Genomic DNA, 17,743 nt, shown 5'->3' with positions numbered 1-17,743 from the left:
ATTCAGGGAGTGCACAAATAAAGTGATTGAGTCTCTGAGGAAGTTCCAGTTCAATTTTCATTCTACCATACACAAGACGTAGCATTCCTCCAGGGCCAAGTTACAAAACACAGTACCAACAGTCACACACGACGCGTATAGAGCATACAGTTATGACAGCAGGAAAACATAGTTGCAGAAGCAAGTTCCTCGTGGTCTGCGGACCTATCGTTCAGCAGTCCCCACCACGCACGAGTGCTGCCACAGGTGAACGCAATCCAACTCTTCTTCCATCGAGCAAACGGCCGAGCAGAACAAACATGCAGCCTGGACTCAAGGCCACGATTCACGATTATAGGTTGAGCAAGCTAGTGTGTTTGCCTTTGGAGTGAACGAGGATGAGAAGTGACTTGGCAGAGTTGTACAAGACGGTAAGAGGCATAGGCAGAGTGGACAGCCAGTGACCTAATTCCCAGGACAGAAATGACTAGTATGAGGAAGCATAATTTTATAGTGATTGGTGGAAAGTAAAGGGGGAGAGGTCTGAGGTAATTTTCTTTTACACAGAGAATAGTGGGTGCATGTAATGCCCGGCCAGGGGTGCTGGTAGAGGCAGCTACATTAACAGCATTGAAGAGATGCTTAGGTAGGAACATCGATAGAAGGAAATTATAGGGCTATGTAGTAGGGAAGGGTAAAGTTCATTTTAGAATACATTAAAATGTTGGCACAGTATTGTGGGCTGAATGGCCTGTACTGCACTGTACTGTTTATGTTCTCTATTTTCTATTTTATGATCTTGCACTTTGTTGTTTACCTACACTGTACTCTCTCTGTAACTGGAACGCTTTATTCTGCAATCTGTCATTGTTTCACCTTGTTCTACCTCAATTCACTCTGTAACGATTTGATCCATTTAAACAGTACGCAAGACAGGTTTTTCATTGTATCTCGGTACATGTGACAGTAATAAATTAATTCCAGTTCCTCAAACTATCTTTCAAAGTATCTAGAGAAGTCACAGTAGGGCAGGACATGCCAGTGTTTGGTATCTAATATGACTGCAGGTATTGATGGGCTCGGCCATTACTCATTCATCCTGCTGAAATGTAATCCTTTTCATCTTTCTGTATTAAATTTCTGTCAATCATCTGCTCTATTTTGAGGATATGAAACCATAAGACTATAAGATATAGGAGCAGAATTTGGCAATTTGACCCATCAAATCTGCTCCAATTTTCCTCTGAGCCCCAAACTCCTGCCTTCTCCCCGTATCCCTTCATGCCCTGACTAATCAAGAATCTATCAACCTCTGCCTTAAATATACCCAGTGACTTGGCCTCCACAGCTGCCTGTGGTAACGAATCCCGCAGATTCACTACCCTCTGGCTGAAGAAATTCCTCCTCATCTCAATTCTAAAGGGATGTTTCTCTATTCTGAGGCTGTGTCCTCAGGTCTTAGACTCCCCCCACCATAGGAAACATCGTCTCCACATCCACCCTATCAAGGCCTTTCAACATTCAATAGGTTTCAGTGAGATCCTCCTCAGCCTTATGAATTTCAGTGAGTACAGGCCCAAAACCATCAAACACTCCTCTCATGAGAAACCATTCAATCCCAGAATCGTATTCGTAAACCTCCTTTGAACTGTCTCCAATCCTTTCTTAGATAAGGAGCCGAAGTCTACTCACAATACCCCAAATGAGACCTCACTGATGCCTTATAAAGCCTCAACATTACATCTTTGCTTTTATATCCTCGTTCTCTCTAAATGACCGCTCATATGACACCCTGGTAAAGATTTTTACTGCTCTACTCTAGCTGTTTCATGTCAGCAGTTCTGTAAGAGCAATCTGTTCTGCTTCAAGCCTGTTTGGGTTTGAGCTGAGATAAGGGGCTTTGTTGTTCATCTTAGGAATGTGGTGTCAGACAATCAGGACCACGGAATTAGGAGAAGGTTCTGGAGAACGCTGGGCGGAAAGGTTTCGTGAGGGACTCTGAGGTCTTTTTTGGCGGGAGCCGGGAGGAGACAGGAGGGAAGGCGCCTGAGGATGCCGTCCCTGTTGCACAAGGTGCTTGGTGCAGATGAATGGATTCCAGGAGGAAGGACTAACGCTCCCGTAGGAGAGCCCGTTCGTCCGAGATGGATTTCAAGCAGCATTCGGAAGGTGGCGTGTGCTTCCACACAGACCGAGGGTCCAGTGCATGAGTGAAAGACAACTGCAGGACCAGCTCCAACTCATGCGCACATTTGACCGTTTAATTGTGATGAGCCCCTTTGCGTCTTTTACTTTAATAAGTCTTTGATTAAGTCAGCATTCATAAATGTACTTTCTTTATCATTGTAAGCAGTGTAGGGTCTGTTATTTCTTGCCGAGGGCAGTAAGTCACAGAGCATTCACACAGACCGGGGTTTGGCTGGGCGAGACATCCCAAACTCATGGGCTTGGCAGGACCAACGCCGTATACACCCTGGACACATGGAACCTGAGAAAGTTCGGCACAGAGTCCAGTGGCCGTTCGGGGGCTAACAAGTCAGATTTCCAGAGATGCCCAGTAAATAGGGGTTTCACCAACACTGAGTTTACCTCCTTCACAACTGACTCAGCCTGCAGATTTACACTTGGAGAATCCTGCATGAGCACTCCCAAGTCCCTTTGCACCCTTTGCTCACGAGTGAGCGTGAGCTTACGCATCACCACTGTTATGTTTTGTAACCCCAAAGTGTTAAACTAATTGAAAGTAGAAACACAGAGCAGGGGAATAGTGTATCTTAGTTTTGTTATTACTTTTAGTGAGGGGCATGCAGATGATGAGGTGCTGTAATGACGAATTCCATTCACATACTTTTACAGAGAGAAAAACCCATAATGAATTATGTATACAAACAAGAATGATTAATCAAGCAATATATTTACAATGTTACTCAAATATTACTGAAATAGTAAATACACAGCAATATGGGTGTTCATAAATGGTACTAGGCAGACTAGATGGGCTGAAAGGCCTGTTTCAATGGCATTGTGTGCTATGACTACAAATCTATAACAGACTAGGGAGGTCTCTGAGGTGTATGTGAATACACTCCTTTGTCCCGAATATTGCTGAGGCTTTTGAAAGTTCTGTGGAACTGCTTTCATACAACATCCTGCTTTGGAAATACATTACCAGTTCTTCATTATCAGTGAACCTGTTTCCTGGAACTCCCTACCTGACAGCATTGGGGGGGGGGGGGGGCGGAGAGGGAACGTCTCCATCAAATGGACTGCAGAGGTTCCCTGAACCAAGGAGGATGAGTGGAGATTGATTGAGGTATACAAAATTATGAGGGGTATAGAGAAGTTAAAAGCAAACAGGCAATTTCCACTGAAATTGGGTGAGACTAGAACTAGAGGTCATAGAAAATTTTTATGGGGAACATGAGGGGGTCACTCAGACTGTGGTGAGAGGGTGGAATGAGCTGCCAGTGTAAGAGGTGGATGTGGATTCAATTGCAGCATTTCAGTTTGGTTAAGTACATGGTTGGGAGGGATATGTAGTACTACAGTCTAGGTGCAGGCCAATGGGACTAGGCAGAATAACAGTTTAACATTATCTAGATGGGCCAAAGGGCTTGTTTTTGTGCTGTAGTGCTCCATGACTCTATGACTCTAATAAGGTGGTTCACCATTACCTTCAAGGAAAATCAGGGGTGGATAACAATTGCTATCCTTGCTGGGGAAGTCCACATCTTCAAAATAGCACACAAATGCACAAAAAATGTAAATAAACTAGCAGAACTGCGGGGTCTGCGCACTCTTGCAGGCGGGCAGCTGAAAGAAGATGGTAATTGCTCACGTGAGAATGCACACATTCCTGCCATTTCGGTTTCTTGGTAACTGTATTTACCTCTCTCACTTTCGTTTCAGTCTTGTCAAACCTCGACCGAAATACAGTGAGAACAGCCTCCCTTCTTTCCCTACACATTTCAGGAAAAAAGATTAGCGATTGAGATAGATGCTATTAAAGGATCAGTATTAGTCTAGTTCTTGCTTCCTGTTTCTGAGCCATAGTGACAGTGCTAGTCAATATGATTTAACCTTTCTAAAACATAGCAATTAATAAGGTTGTGTTTTTCTTTTAAAGATTTGACATCCAGAGTTTCATCTGGGTCCAGGGAATGATACACACCATCGAAATGATCAACAACTCTTCACTACTAAACGGTATTAAGCTCGGATATGAAATATATGACACGTGTTCAGATGCTTCCAAAGCCATAATAGCCGCGATGAAGTTACTTGCCAAGTCAAATTCCACGGGCGATGTCCTAGAGGTTCACTGCAACTACACGGATTACAAGCCGATCGTGAAGGCGGTTGTGGGTGAAGTCTATTCGGAGCTGTCAATTCCTGTCGCCAGAATATTCAACGTGATGCTGATACCTCAGGTGTGTAAAGGCAGCTCAAAACCTACTTATTTAACTTTACCATTAACTAACATCTTTCTTATCTTTTATTTTCATATTTACACATTATCCCATTGTAAAGCACTTTGAACTACCTTGTCTGTATGAAATGTGCTCAATAAATAAATAATAATAATCATTATTATTATTATTCAGCTTCCCTTTGACTGTTGATTCACATCCATAGATCCCAGCATGTTTGAGCTAGCACAGGATATCCATCACAGGGCACAGGAAGAGTTCACCCATGAAGACCATAAGACGTAGGAGCAGAATTAGGCCATTTGGCCCATCAAGTCTGCTCTGCCATTCCATCCTGGTTGATTCATTATCCCTCACAACACCATTCTTCTATTTGCTCCAAGTAACATTTGACGCCCATATTAATCAAAAACCTATCGACCTGCTTTAAATATACCCAATGACTTGCCTCCACGGCTGTCTGTGGCAATGAATTCCATAGATTCACCCCCTGCTAGCTACAATGATTCTTCCCTTTCTCTGTCCTGGATATAGCTTTCCAAGCCAGTCAACAAGGCTAGAATTTGTATGGGAGTGTAGTGGTTAGCAAAATGCAGTTACAGTATCACCTGTAAAATTGGGGTTCGATTCCCACCACTGTCTGTACGGAGTTTGCACGTTCTCCCTGTGACCACATGGGTTTCCTCCAGGTTCTCTGGTTTCCTCCCACTTTCCAAACATGTATGGGTTAGGGTTAGTATGTTGAGTTTAAGATGTCGCTGGTGAACCTCAGCAGATTCCGACTGGTGGCCGATGAAACAAGGAAAGCAACTAAATACTTTGTTACTCACAATTTATTTTTGGAAAAAACAATCATCACAAGTAATAGTCTCTAACTTCCCTTTGGACTTGGAAGCAACTTGATGTGGCAGAGCCCAGGCAAGGCGTGGTGACAGGCCGGTCGCTGAGAACCTGGAAGAGCATGAAAGGTCAGGCATAGGCCAAATTGAAGCCATGGGGTCTAGGCCCCAAAGCGTATCGACGCAGCTAAACACGATGCTTGGCTGGAGATTTACAGCCAAGTCAAGGCAATGAAGGCCAGCATATCCAATTAGCAGAACCCATTGTTTGGATGAAGGTTTACAGGTCGAATCGAGGTGGTGAAGTCCAGCATATCCAAGCAGCAGAACCCATTGTTTGGGTGGAGATTTAAGCACCAGACCTGATTGAAGAGTTCAGGGAGGCAAGGAGCAAGCCTGTTCAGATCGCTGCTCGAAGTGGCAGAAACTCATGTTCAGATGGAGATTTAAGCACCGGGCCAGGTTGAAAAGGTCAAGGTGTTGGGGCCTAAGGCCGGGCATGGGCCAATTAAGATAGCTGCTTGGCTCTGCGTTGAACTATGTGTCTCGGACTCTCTTTGTGAACTTCAGTTCAGAAACACTATTTGTTTGTGGTTACTGTTTGCATGATGTTTTTTTTCCATTTCACCTTTTTTAAGGGTTATTTTAGTCTTTCATTTTTTTGTGAACATGATGTGTTTTGATATTCTCCGCACAATGGCTGTTAGACAGTCTTTTTCTTATATATATATAGGGCTTGTTTTGGGTTTGTTTGTTTTGTGATTGCCTGTTAGGAGACAAATCTTAAGGTTGCGTAATGAATACATACTTTGAAAATGAATGTCCTTTGAACTTTGAACTTTACTATGCTTGTGCTGGAAGCATGGCAACACTTGCAGACTGCCCTCCTATGTCTTATGATCATATGGTCTTTTTTTGGATTATAGAAAAGTTGAAGGTTATGGGAGAGGGAAGAGCTAGCTTGATCTTAAAGCAGGTTCAAAGGTTGGCACAACATCACGGGCCTGTACTGTGCTGTAGTGTTCTATGGAATCAGTGGGGACTCAAATCATCTGGAACGGCACAGTACTTTTCCAGTGTATTGGTGGCAGGACTGTAGGTCCTGTTGGAACGCCACACACAAAACACTGGAGGACCTCAGCAAGTCAGGCAGCATCTGTGCAGGGGAATAAACAGAAATGGAACCTAATTCTGAATTAAGGAGAGCCAGAATAAACTGCATTGTAGTTCTCCTTGTAGAGACATAGAGTCATAGAACACTACTGCACAGAAGTAAGCCCTTCAACCCTTCTAGTCTGTGCCGAACTATTAACCTACACCTGGACCAAAGCCCTCCATACCCTTCCCAGCCATGTACCTATCCAAATCTCTCAAATGTTGAAATCGGACCCGCATCCACCACTTCCAAGGGCAACTTGTTTTACACTCTCACCACCCTCTGACTGAATAAGTTCACCTCATGTTCACCTTTCACCCTTAATCCATGACCTCTAATTCTAGTTTCACCCAACCAAGTGATAGACTATTCAATCTTTCCCTATAATTCAGGTTCTCACTCCTGGTGATATCCTTGTAAGTTTTCTCTGCACTCCTTCAATCTTATTGACATCTTTCCTATAGGTAGGTGACCAAAACCACACACAGTATTCCACAACACTCCTCGTGTCCTAGTGTTCACCTTCGAAGTCCACTCTAGGTTGTCCTCCCAAAGTGCAACACCTCACACTTGACCGTGTTAAATTCCACCTGGCATTTTTCAGCCCATTTTTACAGCTGGATCAGATTCTGCTGCAAGCTTTAGATAGCCCTCCCTGCTGTCCACAGTGCCGCCAATCTTTGTGTCACCTGCAAATTTGGTAATCCAGTTCACCACATTGCCATCCAGATCATTGATAATAATGACAAGTAACGATGGAACCAGCACCAGTCCCTGTGTCACACTACTAGTCACAGTCCTCCTGTCAGAAAAGCAACCATGCACTACCACTCTCTGGCTTCTCCCACAAAGCCAATATCTAATCCAATTTACTACTTCATTTTGAATGTCAAATGAATGAACCTTCTTCACCAACCTCCCATGGGGGATCTAGTCAAAGAGCTTGGTAAAGTCCATGTAGGCAACATCCACGGTCTTACCTTCATCAACGTTCCTGGCAATTTCCTCAAAAACTCTATAAGATTGGTTAGATACGGCTTACCATGCACAAAACCATGTTGACTGTCCCCAATCAATCCCTGTCTATCCATGTATTCGGTCTCTCAGAATACCTTCCAGTAACATACCTAATACTGAATTCAGGCTCACCAGCCTACAATTTCCTGGCTTATTCTCAGATCCTGTCTTAAACAGCTGCTACAACATCAGCCATCCTCCGTTCCTCCGGTACCTCACCTGTCATGAAGGATGTGTTTCTGGCAGTTTCTGCTAGTCCTTCTGCGATTTCTGCACTTGCTTCCTGTAGTGTCTGAGGAAAGCATCTTGTCAGGGATTTATCCACCCTAATTTGCCCCAAGACAAGAAACGCCTCCTCCTCTCTAATCTGTGTAAGATTCATGACCGCGCTGCTGCTTTGCCTCACGTCTATAGACTCTGTGCCCATCGCCCAAGTAAATACAGATGCAAAAATCGATGGAAGATCTTCTCCATCTCTTTAAGTGGGATGTGTTCACACACATAACCCACTGGGCATGTAACTGCGCTGCATTGATGTAGTCAATGCAAAAACTAGTAAAGGAAATTCTGGGTTAGAAATCAAACGAGTAATATTAGAATCAGAATACAGTTCATCGTCAGAACATGCCGGTCAAGATGGTGCTTGCGTACAATGCTCCCATGGTCGACGTCTTCTGGAGTGACCATGAAATCATTTATTTCACATCTTTTATGTCTCTCACATCTGGTTTTCATCTTAAATGTGATTCTGGAACTGCTGGAGCGTGTGATTCCCCACTTGGAGGTCATTTGGGTGTTTCAGTGCTCTGCAGTCTCCTAGAGGATTCTGGGAGGCAGAAGCAGCGTGTCCGAACTTCGTGGTGAGGACATTGCAGGTCGGGCCGTGAGCCAATGTTCAGCTCCAATTTGCCAATTAAAGCAAAGAGAGAGATTGAAACATCGAGGCAAATGCACCAGATGCCTGTCTTTTGAGCGCTGGCGGGGATCGCTCTGCTGCTAGAGATGGGAGGCTGTCACTGTGCCCGAAGAATGTTACCCAGGCTTTCTGCAGTTTGGATATGGATTTAAATATGGACTTGGACTATGGGCTTTTTCAGTCTTCTTGTTTTTTAATATTCCGTGTTTTTCAACTGAAGTTTCTCATTCGCTGTGTGTCGGGGAGGAGGGATTTGGGGTTTGATGATTGTGCCGCTGTTCTTCTCTTTCTGGCTTTCCGGGCTATCTGGATGTGGTGAACTACGTATACCTGTCTGGACACGTCCCCCCCGCTGACTGCTCCTGTGGCTCCTCCCACAGACCCCTGTATAAAGGCGATTGGAGACACAGACCCTTCCTCAGTCTCCAGGATGTTGTGTGGTGGTCACTTGCGACGTGCTTTCTTCCAGCCAATAAAAGCCTACCTTAACCCACGTCTCAGAGAGTTATTGATGGTGCATCACTGGAGCAGAAGAATTTCAGAGTTGTATACTTTGATAATAAATTAACCTTTGAACCTTTGAGCATAGAGTACTGTGCAAAAGTCTTAGCTACATATATATGTAGCTATGCTACCCAAGACTTTTGTTCGGTACTGCAGTAGTTTTATGTTTTCCACTGTGCTACAGTTGCAAGAAGAAAACTATTTCATGATGATAAGCCGGATTCCGATATGGGTCTCTATTGTGTACTGAATGTGGGAAGGGGGCAGGGGAGAACGGAATCACAGTTGGGAAAAGGGGAAGAAATAGGAAGAGAGCCGGAAGCACCGGAGTAAAATTCTGTGATGATCAATAAACCAGTTGTCTGGAATCAAGTGACTTTGCCTGGTATCTCAGAGCTGGGTGTGTCTGCACCTGCGCCACCCCCTCTGCCCCACCCCTGCCCTGGCATTCTTTCTCTGCACCCTGTCCCAAACCCCAGCCCGTGGCGATCTACTGTCACCGACCCCAACATCCTTTGCTCTCACCGAGTTTACAGACTCACTCTCCACTCCAACTTTGACAAATGTATATACTGCTGACCCTCAATGAGGATTTGTGTATGTTCTGATTCCCCGCCTCCTGAAGTCCATAAACAGTTTCTTGGTCTTACTGTCATTGGTTGTGAGGTATTGTTGCAACACACTCAAGCAGCCAATCCATCCTACTCCTGTGCGTCTCCTTAAACAGCAGGAGTAGGTTGAGGAACTTGTCCACTTTCAGGCAATACACAAAACACAACTAAAGATGCATGTACGTATAATCTTAATGTGCTGATTTATTATTGAGACAGGGCCTCCCTACTGATGAACCTCTGCTCTCCTCCCACCTACTCCGTCTTGCCAACTCTTCCACAGGATTACAGATGAACATTAGGCTTTACAATTCTACCGCCAGGACTTAAGAACTTTTTAAAAGCTATTATTAATGCTTTTTGAGATAGTGATTTAGATGCATATCATATTTTTTACTGAGTTAAGTATTGTATGTAATTAGTTTTGCTACAACAAGTGTATGGGACATTGGAAAAAAAAGTTGAATTTCCCCATGGGGATGAATAAAGTATCTATCTATCTATCTATCTATCTATCTATTTTCTGAGAAGTTTGCATAAATCTGGCATGCCATCTCTATAGATACAGAGTGGAGAGTGTCCTAAATGGTTTTATCATGGCCTGCTAAGGAAATACCAATGCCCAGGAATGGAAAAGCTTTCAGAAAGTGATGGGTACATCCCAGTCTATCACAGAGAAAAAAAACACTCCCTATGTCGAGCACATTTTCATGGAGCATTACCACAAGAAAGCAGCAACCATCATCAAGGACTCCCAGCATCCAGGCCGTGCTCTCTTCTTACTGGTAGGAGGTATAGGAAACTTATGTTCTACAGCATCAGGTTCAGGAACAGTAAATACCTGAACCAATGAGGATCATTATTCACAACTAGTCTGAACTGCTCCTACAACCAACAGACTCACTTTCAGTTTTACAACTCATGTTCTCAATATTATGTTGTTTTATTGGCACAATTTGCTTTCTTTTGCACATTGGATGTTTGTTAGTCTTTGTCTGTTTATGTATAGTTTTTCATAAATTCTATTGTATTTTTTCTCTGTAAATGCCTGCAAGAAAATGAATCTCAGGATATGTATGGTGATATTATATATATATATGTTAGGTACCAGAAAAAGGGCTGCAATATCCTGAAGGATCCTATCTACACTGCCATGGACTCCTCCTTGTCATGGAGGGGACAACACTGTATCTACACCAGGGTCAACAGACCCCAAAACAGCTACTGTCCCCAAGCTGTAAGGCTAGTCAACACCTTCACCCACCACCACTAATTTATGATTTTCCGTCAGAGTCTCTTTATGTACAGACACTTCTGTACCTAGTGTCACTTCATGTACATATAATCAATCTATCGGATTCCCCCTTCTCCAGCCCTTTATCCCTTTCACCAATCGACTTTGCAGCTCTTTACTTCAGTCCTCCTCCTCTCTCGGTTTCACCTGTCACCGACTTCCTTGTGCAGTGTTTCTTCTTCCCCTCCCTCACCATCTTACTCTGACTTCTCATCTTTTTTTCTCCAGTCCTGATAAAGAGTCTCAGTCCGAAATGTCAACTGCTTACTCTTTTTCATAGATGCTGCCTGACCTGTTAAGTTCCCCCAGCATCTTATGTGTGTTGCTTGGACTAAAGATTTTACCCTGTTTGTGATCAAACAATGTATATAAGCTATCATATATATTTGCATTTATTGCTTTTTTATTATTGTGTTCTTTGTCTTTTTTTTCAAAGTTCATAGTCCAATTCATTATTAAAATACTTATTTGTCACCATATACAACCCTGAGATTCATTTCCTTGCAGGCATACTCAGTAAACCCGAGAAACACAATACAATCTCTGAAAGACCACTACTAACAGGGCAGACAAACAACCAACATGCAAAAGATAACAAACTGGGCAAATACAAAATAAAAATAATGATAATAATTAAATAAGCAATAAATATTGAAACCATGAGATGAAGAGTCCTTGAAGGTTGTGGGACCGGTTCAGTGACGGGGTGAGTGAAGTTGAGTGAAGTTATCCGCTTTGGTTCAAGACCCTGATGGTCGGGGGGTGTTTACTGTTCCTGAACCTGAGGGTCCTGAGGCTCCTGTACCTTCATATTAATGGCAACAATGGGAAGAGAGCATGTCCTGGTGGTGGGGTCCCTGACGATGAATGCCCCATGTAGATGAGCTCAGTGGTGGGGAGGGCTATAGCTGTGATGGTTTGGGCAATAGTCACTATATTTTTGTAGGATTTTCCAGAGAAGGGCATTGTTACTTCCACAGCAGGCTGTAATGCAATCAATAATTATATTCCCTAACACGCATCTATAGAAGTTTGTCAAAGTTTTAGATGTCATGTTGAAACTTTGCAAACTCCCAAGGGGATAAGGGCGCTGCCGTGCTTTCTTTGTAATTGCAGATCAGTACTGAACCCAGGACAGGTTCTCCAAAATAATAACACCAAGGAATTTAAAGTTGCCAACCCTCCCCACCTCAGGACCTCCCGTTTGCTGCTGCTGAAATCAATAGTCAGCTCTGTGGTTTTGCTGATATTGAGTGAGAGGTTGCTGTTGTGGCACCATTCAGCCAGATTTTCAATCTCCCTGCTCTATACTGATTCATCACCACTTTTGATTTGACCAATACCAGTCAGCAAATTTAAATATGATATTGGAGATGTACTCAGACTCAGTCATAAGTATCAAACACGTAGAGCAGGGGCCATGCACACTGCCGCTGATGGACGTTGTGGAGGAGATGTTTTTGCCATCCGAACGGGTCTGAAAGTGAGGAAATCGAGGATCCAATTGCACAGGGAAGTATTGAAGCTAAGTTGTTCAAGCTTATGGATTAGTTTTGAGTGGATAATAGTATTGAATGTGGAGATATAGTCGACAAAAGCACCCTGATGTATGCATCTTTGCTGTCCAGATGTTCCAGGGTTGAGCAAAGAGCCAATGAAAAGGCACCTACTATGGAACTATTGAGTTGGCAGGCATATTGAAGCAGAACCAGGTTACTTCTCAGGCCAGGCAGGAGTTGATATGTTTCATCACCAACCTCACAAACCACTTCATCACAGTGGGTGTTAGTGCTTGTAACAATCATTTTGTTCTGCTTTTCACCTGTGTGCTGGAAATAACATTAAAGAATCTTGAAACTTGAATCTTTAATCTTGATAATAAATTTAATTTGACTGACTTTGAAATTGAATGCCATCTGTGTGCCTAATATTTACTTGGACCTTAGTCTCATTGACTAACTTTCCTTTATTTTGAATGTTTTACAGATTAGTTTTGCATCATCTGCTTCTATCCTGAGTAACAAAGGGAGATTTGCATCATTTATACGCACTGTGCCTAGTGATATCCATCAGACGAAAGCTCTGGCCAAACTTGTCAGGTACTTTAAATGGAACTGGGTAGGGGTCATCGCGACCGATGATGAATATGGCATGTCTGCAGTGACTGACTTCACAGTTCATGCTCAGAAGCTGAATATCTGTATTGGTTTCAACGAAGAGATTCCAACTTACGTGTGTGATGATCAGAGTCACCTACGGATACAGAACTTGATCTCAAAAATTGAAAGCACTCCGAATGCAAGTGTCATTGTCCTGTTTGCTAAACAAGCCATCGTAGTTAAACTGTTCAATGAAGTTATTCGCCGAGGCATTAGGAGGACATGGATAGCTAGTGACGCTTGGTCTATGTCCAGAGCAGTGGCAAAGATGAAGAATATTAAGGCAGTAGGAAACATCCTGGGCTTCTCCTTCAAAATAGGATGTATTCCTGGTTTTCTGACGCACTTGAGGAAACTGACACCTCCAGCCCAGGGATTTAACAAGTTCATCGAGAAATACTGGGAACTCCGCTCCACATGTTCGAAGCAAAACAAAAGCTACACGGAAACGTGCAGTTCAAACAAACCGCAATGCCTATTCCAGCAGGACAAGAAGCTGATACAGCCTTTGAACTGTGATGAAATGAATGAAGGTGACGTCCCTGAAGATGATATCAGTCATAATATTGAGCTGGGTGTCACTTACGCACTATACATGGCAGTTAAATCCATTGCAGAGGGTCTGAGGATTCTCCTAAAATGTCATGAAGGAACATGTCAAAGAAATTTTGATTTTCCACCATGGCGGGTAGATATTTTTAATCTAATATTATTCTTCCTTTGCTAAAATTTATTCTAATTTAAATATAATTTACTTACTTAAACCCATCGCCCCTACTGGGGCATAGGCTGCTGACAGCAGAGTCCTCTGGCCGGCCAGTCCTTCAAGTTGTCCCCAGTTGCCTATCCCATCTTCTCCTTCCTGTCCCAGGGATGAGGTCTTTGGAGCTTCTGCTGGAGTTTCTGTAGCTCTGGGTTTTTACGAATGGGGTTGTTAGCCCCATGCACAGCCCTCCTCCTTTCGCAGCTGAATTTGGGACCGTTCATGTGGAGTTAATTGGACTATAAAGTAATACTTAGATATTCCTTCAACTGCATATTAACTGCATAGTATAAGCTCACTCAGCTCCACTGTGAACTGATTACAGAACCTCCGGACTCACTTTCAAGGACTCTACAACTCATGCTCTCGGTATTACTTCTTTCTTTATTTACATAATTAATCTTCTTTTGCTCGTTTATTGTTGTCGGTCTTTGTTTTATGTGTGGTTTTTCATAAATTCTATTGTATTTCTCTATTTCCCTATAAATGCCGGCACGAAAATTAATCACAAGTAGGTACAGCCTATGGAGACATACATACTTCGATAATAAATTTAATTTGACTTTGTACTGCTAGAGTTTGAACTCTTCCCTTCTCTTCACCACCCCTTCACCTCCCTCTGATTGGCCCCTTCCTTCCCTTTCTCCCATGCTCGATTCTCCTCTCCTATCAGATTCCTTCTTTTTCAGCCGATTACCTCTCCACCTATCATCTCCCAGCTTCTTACTTATTCCATCCCCTCCCTCCCCACCCACCTTCACCATTACCTATTTATCACCTACCGCCTCCCAGCTTGTACGCCTTTTATCCTGGGTTCTTCCCCCTTCCTTTCCAGTCCTGATGGTGAGGCTGATGCACCATCAATAACTCTCAGAGACGGGAGGCAAAAGATAGGCTTTTATTAGCTGCAAACGTGAGCACAACATCTTGGAGACTGAGGGAGGAGCAGTGCCCCCAATCGCCTTTATACAGGGGTCTGTGGGAGGAGCCACAGGAGCAGTCAGCAGAGGGGCATGTCCAGACAGGTATACACATAGTTTACCACAGGGTCCCAGCCTGACATGTTGACTGTTCATTCCTCTTCATAGATGCTGCCCGACCTGCTGAGCTCCTCCAACATTTTGTGCATGTTTCTCTGGATTCTCAGCATCTCTAGAATCTGTTGTGCTCCATTTTGAATGACAGTAATTTCTGTTATTGGACCCTCACAAGTCAAATTCGTTATCCATTATTTCAGAGCTATCAGATCAAAATGCATGATTAATGTAGATCACTGTTCCAGTGCATAACACAAACAGGAAAAGAGAATACTGTTCTGAATTTCTTTAAACAAAATCTCTGTCTAAAAATCGAAAAGTCAACCTCCTATTATTTTGATATACTTAAAGACTTTGAAAGGTTTTGAAAGATTGAAAGCACATTGTAAGTGAAAAAAAAAACCTAATTTACAGTCATTATATTTGCCAGTTGGCATGAATAACTTTTCATTACCCAGATACGCAAGGCTTTTATTGTAGAATGCCCTTGTAGGAGAACAAAATATATATTCCTCATTGGGAAAACAGAGTTCCCTCAATAACTAAGTTGGTAATGGTTACACAAATAACCTAGTGATTTTCTTCAATTTTGTTCATTCATTACACGTTGTGTCATATGACATTAGTGACCATGACCATGATAGTTCTTGGCAAATGTATCTACAGGAAAGTGTTTGCCATTGCCTTCCTCTGGGCAGCGGCTTTACAAGACGGGTGACCCCCGAGCTATTATCAGTACTCTTCAGAGATTGTCTGCCTGGCGTCATAACCAGAACTTGTGTTACACATCGGCTGCACACATGACCATCCACCACCTGCTCCCTTGGCTTTGTGTGACACTGATCGGGAGGCTACACCTTGCCCAAGGGTGACCTGCAGGCTAGCGGAGGGAAGGAGCACCTCACACCTCCTTTGGTAGAGACGTACCTAAAACACCACCACCCATTTCTTCATATGGCAAATATCAGGACAACAGGCAAATATTATCAGTTCCCATTCCTGCTGAAATGTTTTGTACAATAATAATTTTGCCTTCTTTCTCCAGTTGCTGGAAGCAATGAGGATGGTAAAGTTTACCGAGGCTGGAAGGTTATTCTATTTCGATGAGTCTGGGGACTCCATCAATGGATATGACCTAATACAGTGGGAGATGGAAGAAGACGTTACCAAGTTCAAAACCGTTGGAGAATATAAGCTTCCTGATAAAAAAGTATACATTTACGATGAAGCAGTCAAAAGATTTGGCAAGGTTGGGATTAACTAATTGATGTGCAAAGTTTACCATACCTTCAATATCTTAAAGAGGTATAAGGTTAATAGCAGGATTCTTGCAGTGTGGAGAGACAGAGGAATCTTGGGATCCTGCTACATTTCACAATGTAGTTAAGAAGGTGTGTTGGCCTTTATTAGTCATGGAATTGAATTCAAGAGTCGTGAGGTAATGGTGGAGCTCCAAAAATCCTGGTTAGATCAGTTCATCATGGCTAAACCATTTCCCATAACCTTTCACATCCTAGTCACGAGCCTAGTCAAGAATGACCTGACAGGTTATTCTTAGTCAGTTGCTGCCCTACCTACACCAAAACAACATCTTGGAAAGATGTCAGTCAGGTTTTAAAGCTTATCATAGCGCAGAGTCTGCCCTGCTGAAAGTGTACAATGATCTCCTCCTCTCGACCGACTCAGGTGACTCTGCCATCCTAATTCTTCTTGACCTCAGCACAGCGTTCGATACTGTAGATTACGCCATTTTAATAGACCGTCTCCAGTACGGGGTTGGTGTTGATGGCACTGCCTTGAACTGGTTCACATCCTACCTCAAAAATAGAAGCTTCTCCGTCAACATAGGCAAATTTTCCTCTTCCCCAGCTAGTCTCTCCTGCGGGGTCCCACAAGGCTCCTTCCTAGGTCCCATTCTTTTCTCTATATACATGCTTCCCCTTGGCCAAATCATTTAAAACATGACATTTCCTTGTATTGTTATGCTGCCGACACACAGCTTTATCTCCCCTTGAAACCAAACGACTGGTCAAATCTAGCCAGCCTCGTGAACTGCCTTGAGGACATAAAGCGTTGGATGGCACAAAGCTTCCTACAGCTGAATGAAGACAAGTCTGAAGCTGTCCTATTTGCACCCCTCCCCCCCCCCGACTCCATCAAAGTGATTACCAACAGTTTTGGTAACCTGTCCACCCTTATCAAACCCCATGTCAAAAACCTCGGTGTGATATTTGGTTCTGCCTTTGAGTTTGACAAGCAAGTTAATGGAGTAGTAAAAGCCAGTTTTTTCCAGCTTCATACTATTGCCAAAATCAAGCAGTTTCTCTCTTTCAAAGATCTCGAGAAAGTCGTCCACGCTCTTATACCCTCCCCTGCTTGGACTACTCCAACTCCCTGTATACTGGGATTAGTCAGTCGTCCCTGTCCCTTCAGTAACTGGTCCAGAACGCCACAGCCAGGCTCCTGACAGGTGCCCGGAAGAGGGACCATATTACTCCTATCCTGGCTTCCCTCCACTGGCTGCCAGTATGGTTCAGAGTTGATTATAAGATTCCCCTGTTTGTTTATAAAGCCCTAAATGGGCTGCCCCCACCCTCATATCACAGACCTTCCAACCCCTTATTCTACTTCCAAGTCCCTCAGGTCGGCTGACTTGGGTCTCCTGGCTGTCCTGCGATCTAAACTTAAGCTCAGGGGTGACCGCGCCTTTGCTGTTGTAGCCCCTAGACTGTGGAACTGCATTCCCCTCCCTATCAGATCTGCCCCCTCCATCGACTCTCTTAAATCCAGGCTCAAAACTTACTTTCATTCACTAGCATTTGAATCCTCCTGATGTGGCTGATTTTCAGTTTGTGCCTAGGCTCGTGATGTTTATTTTGTGCCTATAAGCTGTTTGCCTTGTTGGTTATGTCTGTGTTTCTTGTATTTGTGATTTTAGCTACCTCTTATGGTTTGTACAGCACTTTGGTCAACATGGGTTGCTTCATAAATAAATTTGACTTGACTTGACTATCAAACTCTGCCCTAAGTATGCCCAA

The 17,743-nt window shown here is 43.4% G+C and overlaps 1 protein-coding gene across 1 annotated transcript in view; it reads left to right on the top strand.

Moving 5' to 3' along the window:
• LOC140733009 (G-protein coupled receptor family C group 6 member A-like) overlaps positions 1 to 17,743 on the top strand; it is a 35,648-nt gene that overhangs the window by 5,368 nt on the left and 12,537 nt on the right. The window contains exons 3-5 of the mRNA XM_073055772.1: positions 4,106 to 4,409; positions 12,733 to 13,593; positions 15,751 to 15,954. Coding sequence (XP_072911873.1) covers positions 4,106 to 4,409; positions 12,733 to 13,593; positions 15,751 to 15,954 — 1,369 coding nt within the window. The remainder of the gene's footprint in view (positions 1 to 4,105; positions 4,410 to 12,732; positions 13,594 to 15,750; positions 15,955 to 17,743) is intronic.

This window comes from Hemitrygon akajei, chromosome 9 (genome assembly GCF_048418815.1).
Source record: "Hemitrygon akajei chromosome 9, sHemAka1.3, whole genome shotgun sequence".
Lineage (NCBI taxonomy): Eukaryota > Metazoa > Chordata > Chondrichthyes > Myliobatiformes > Dasyatidae > Hemitrygon > Hemitrygon akajei.
This window is presented reverse-complemented; position numbering and strand designations above follow the sequence as displayed.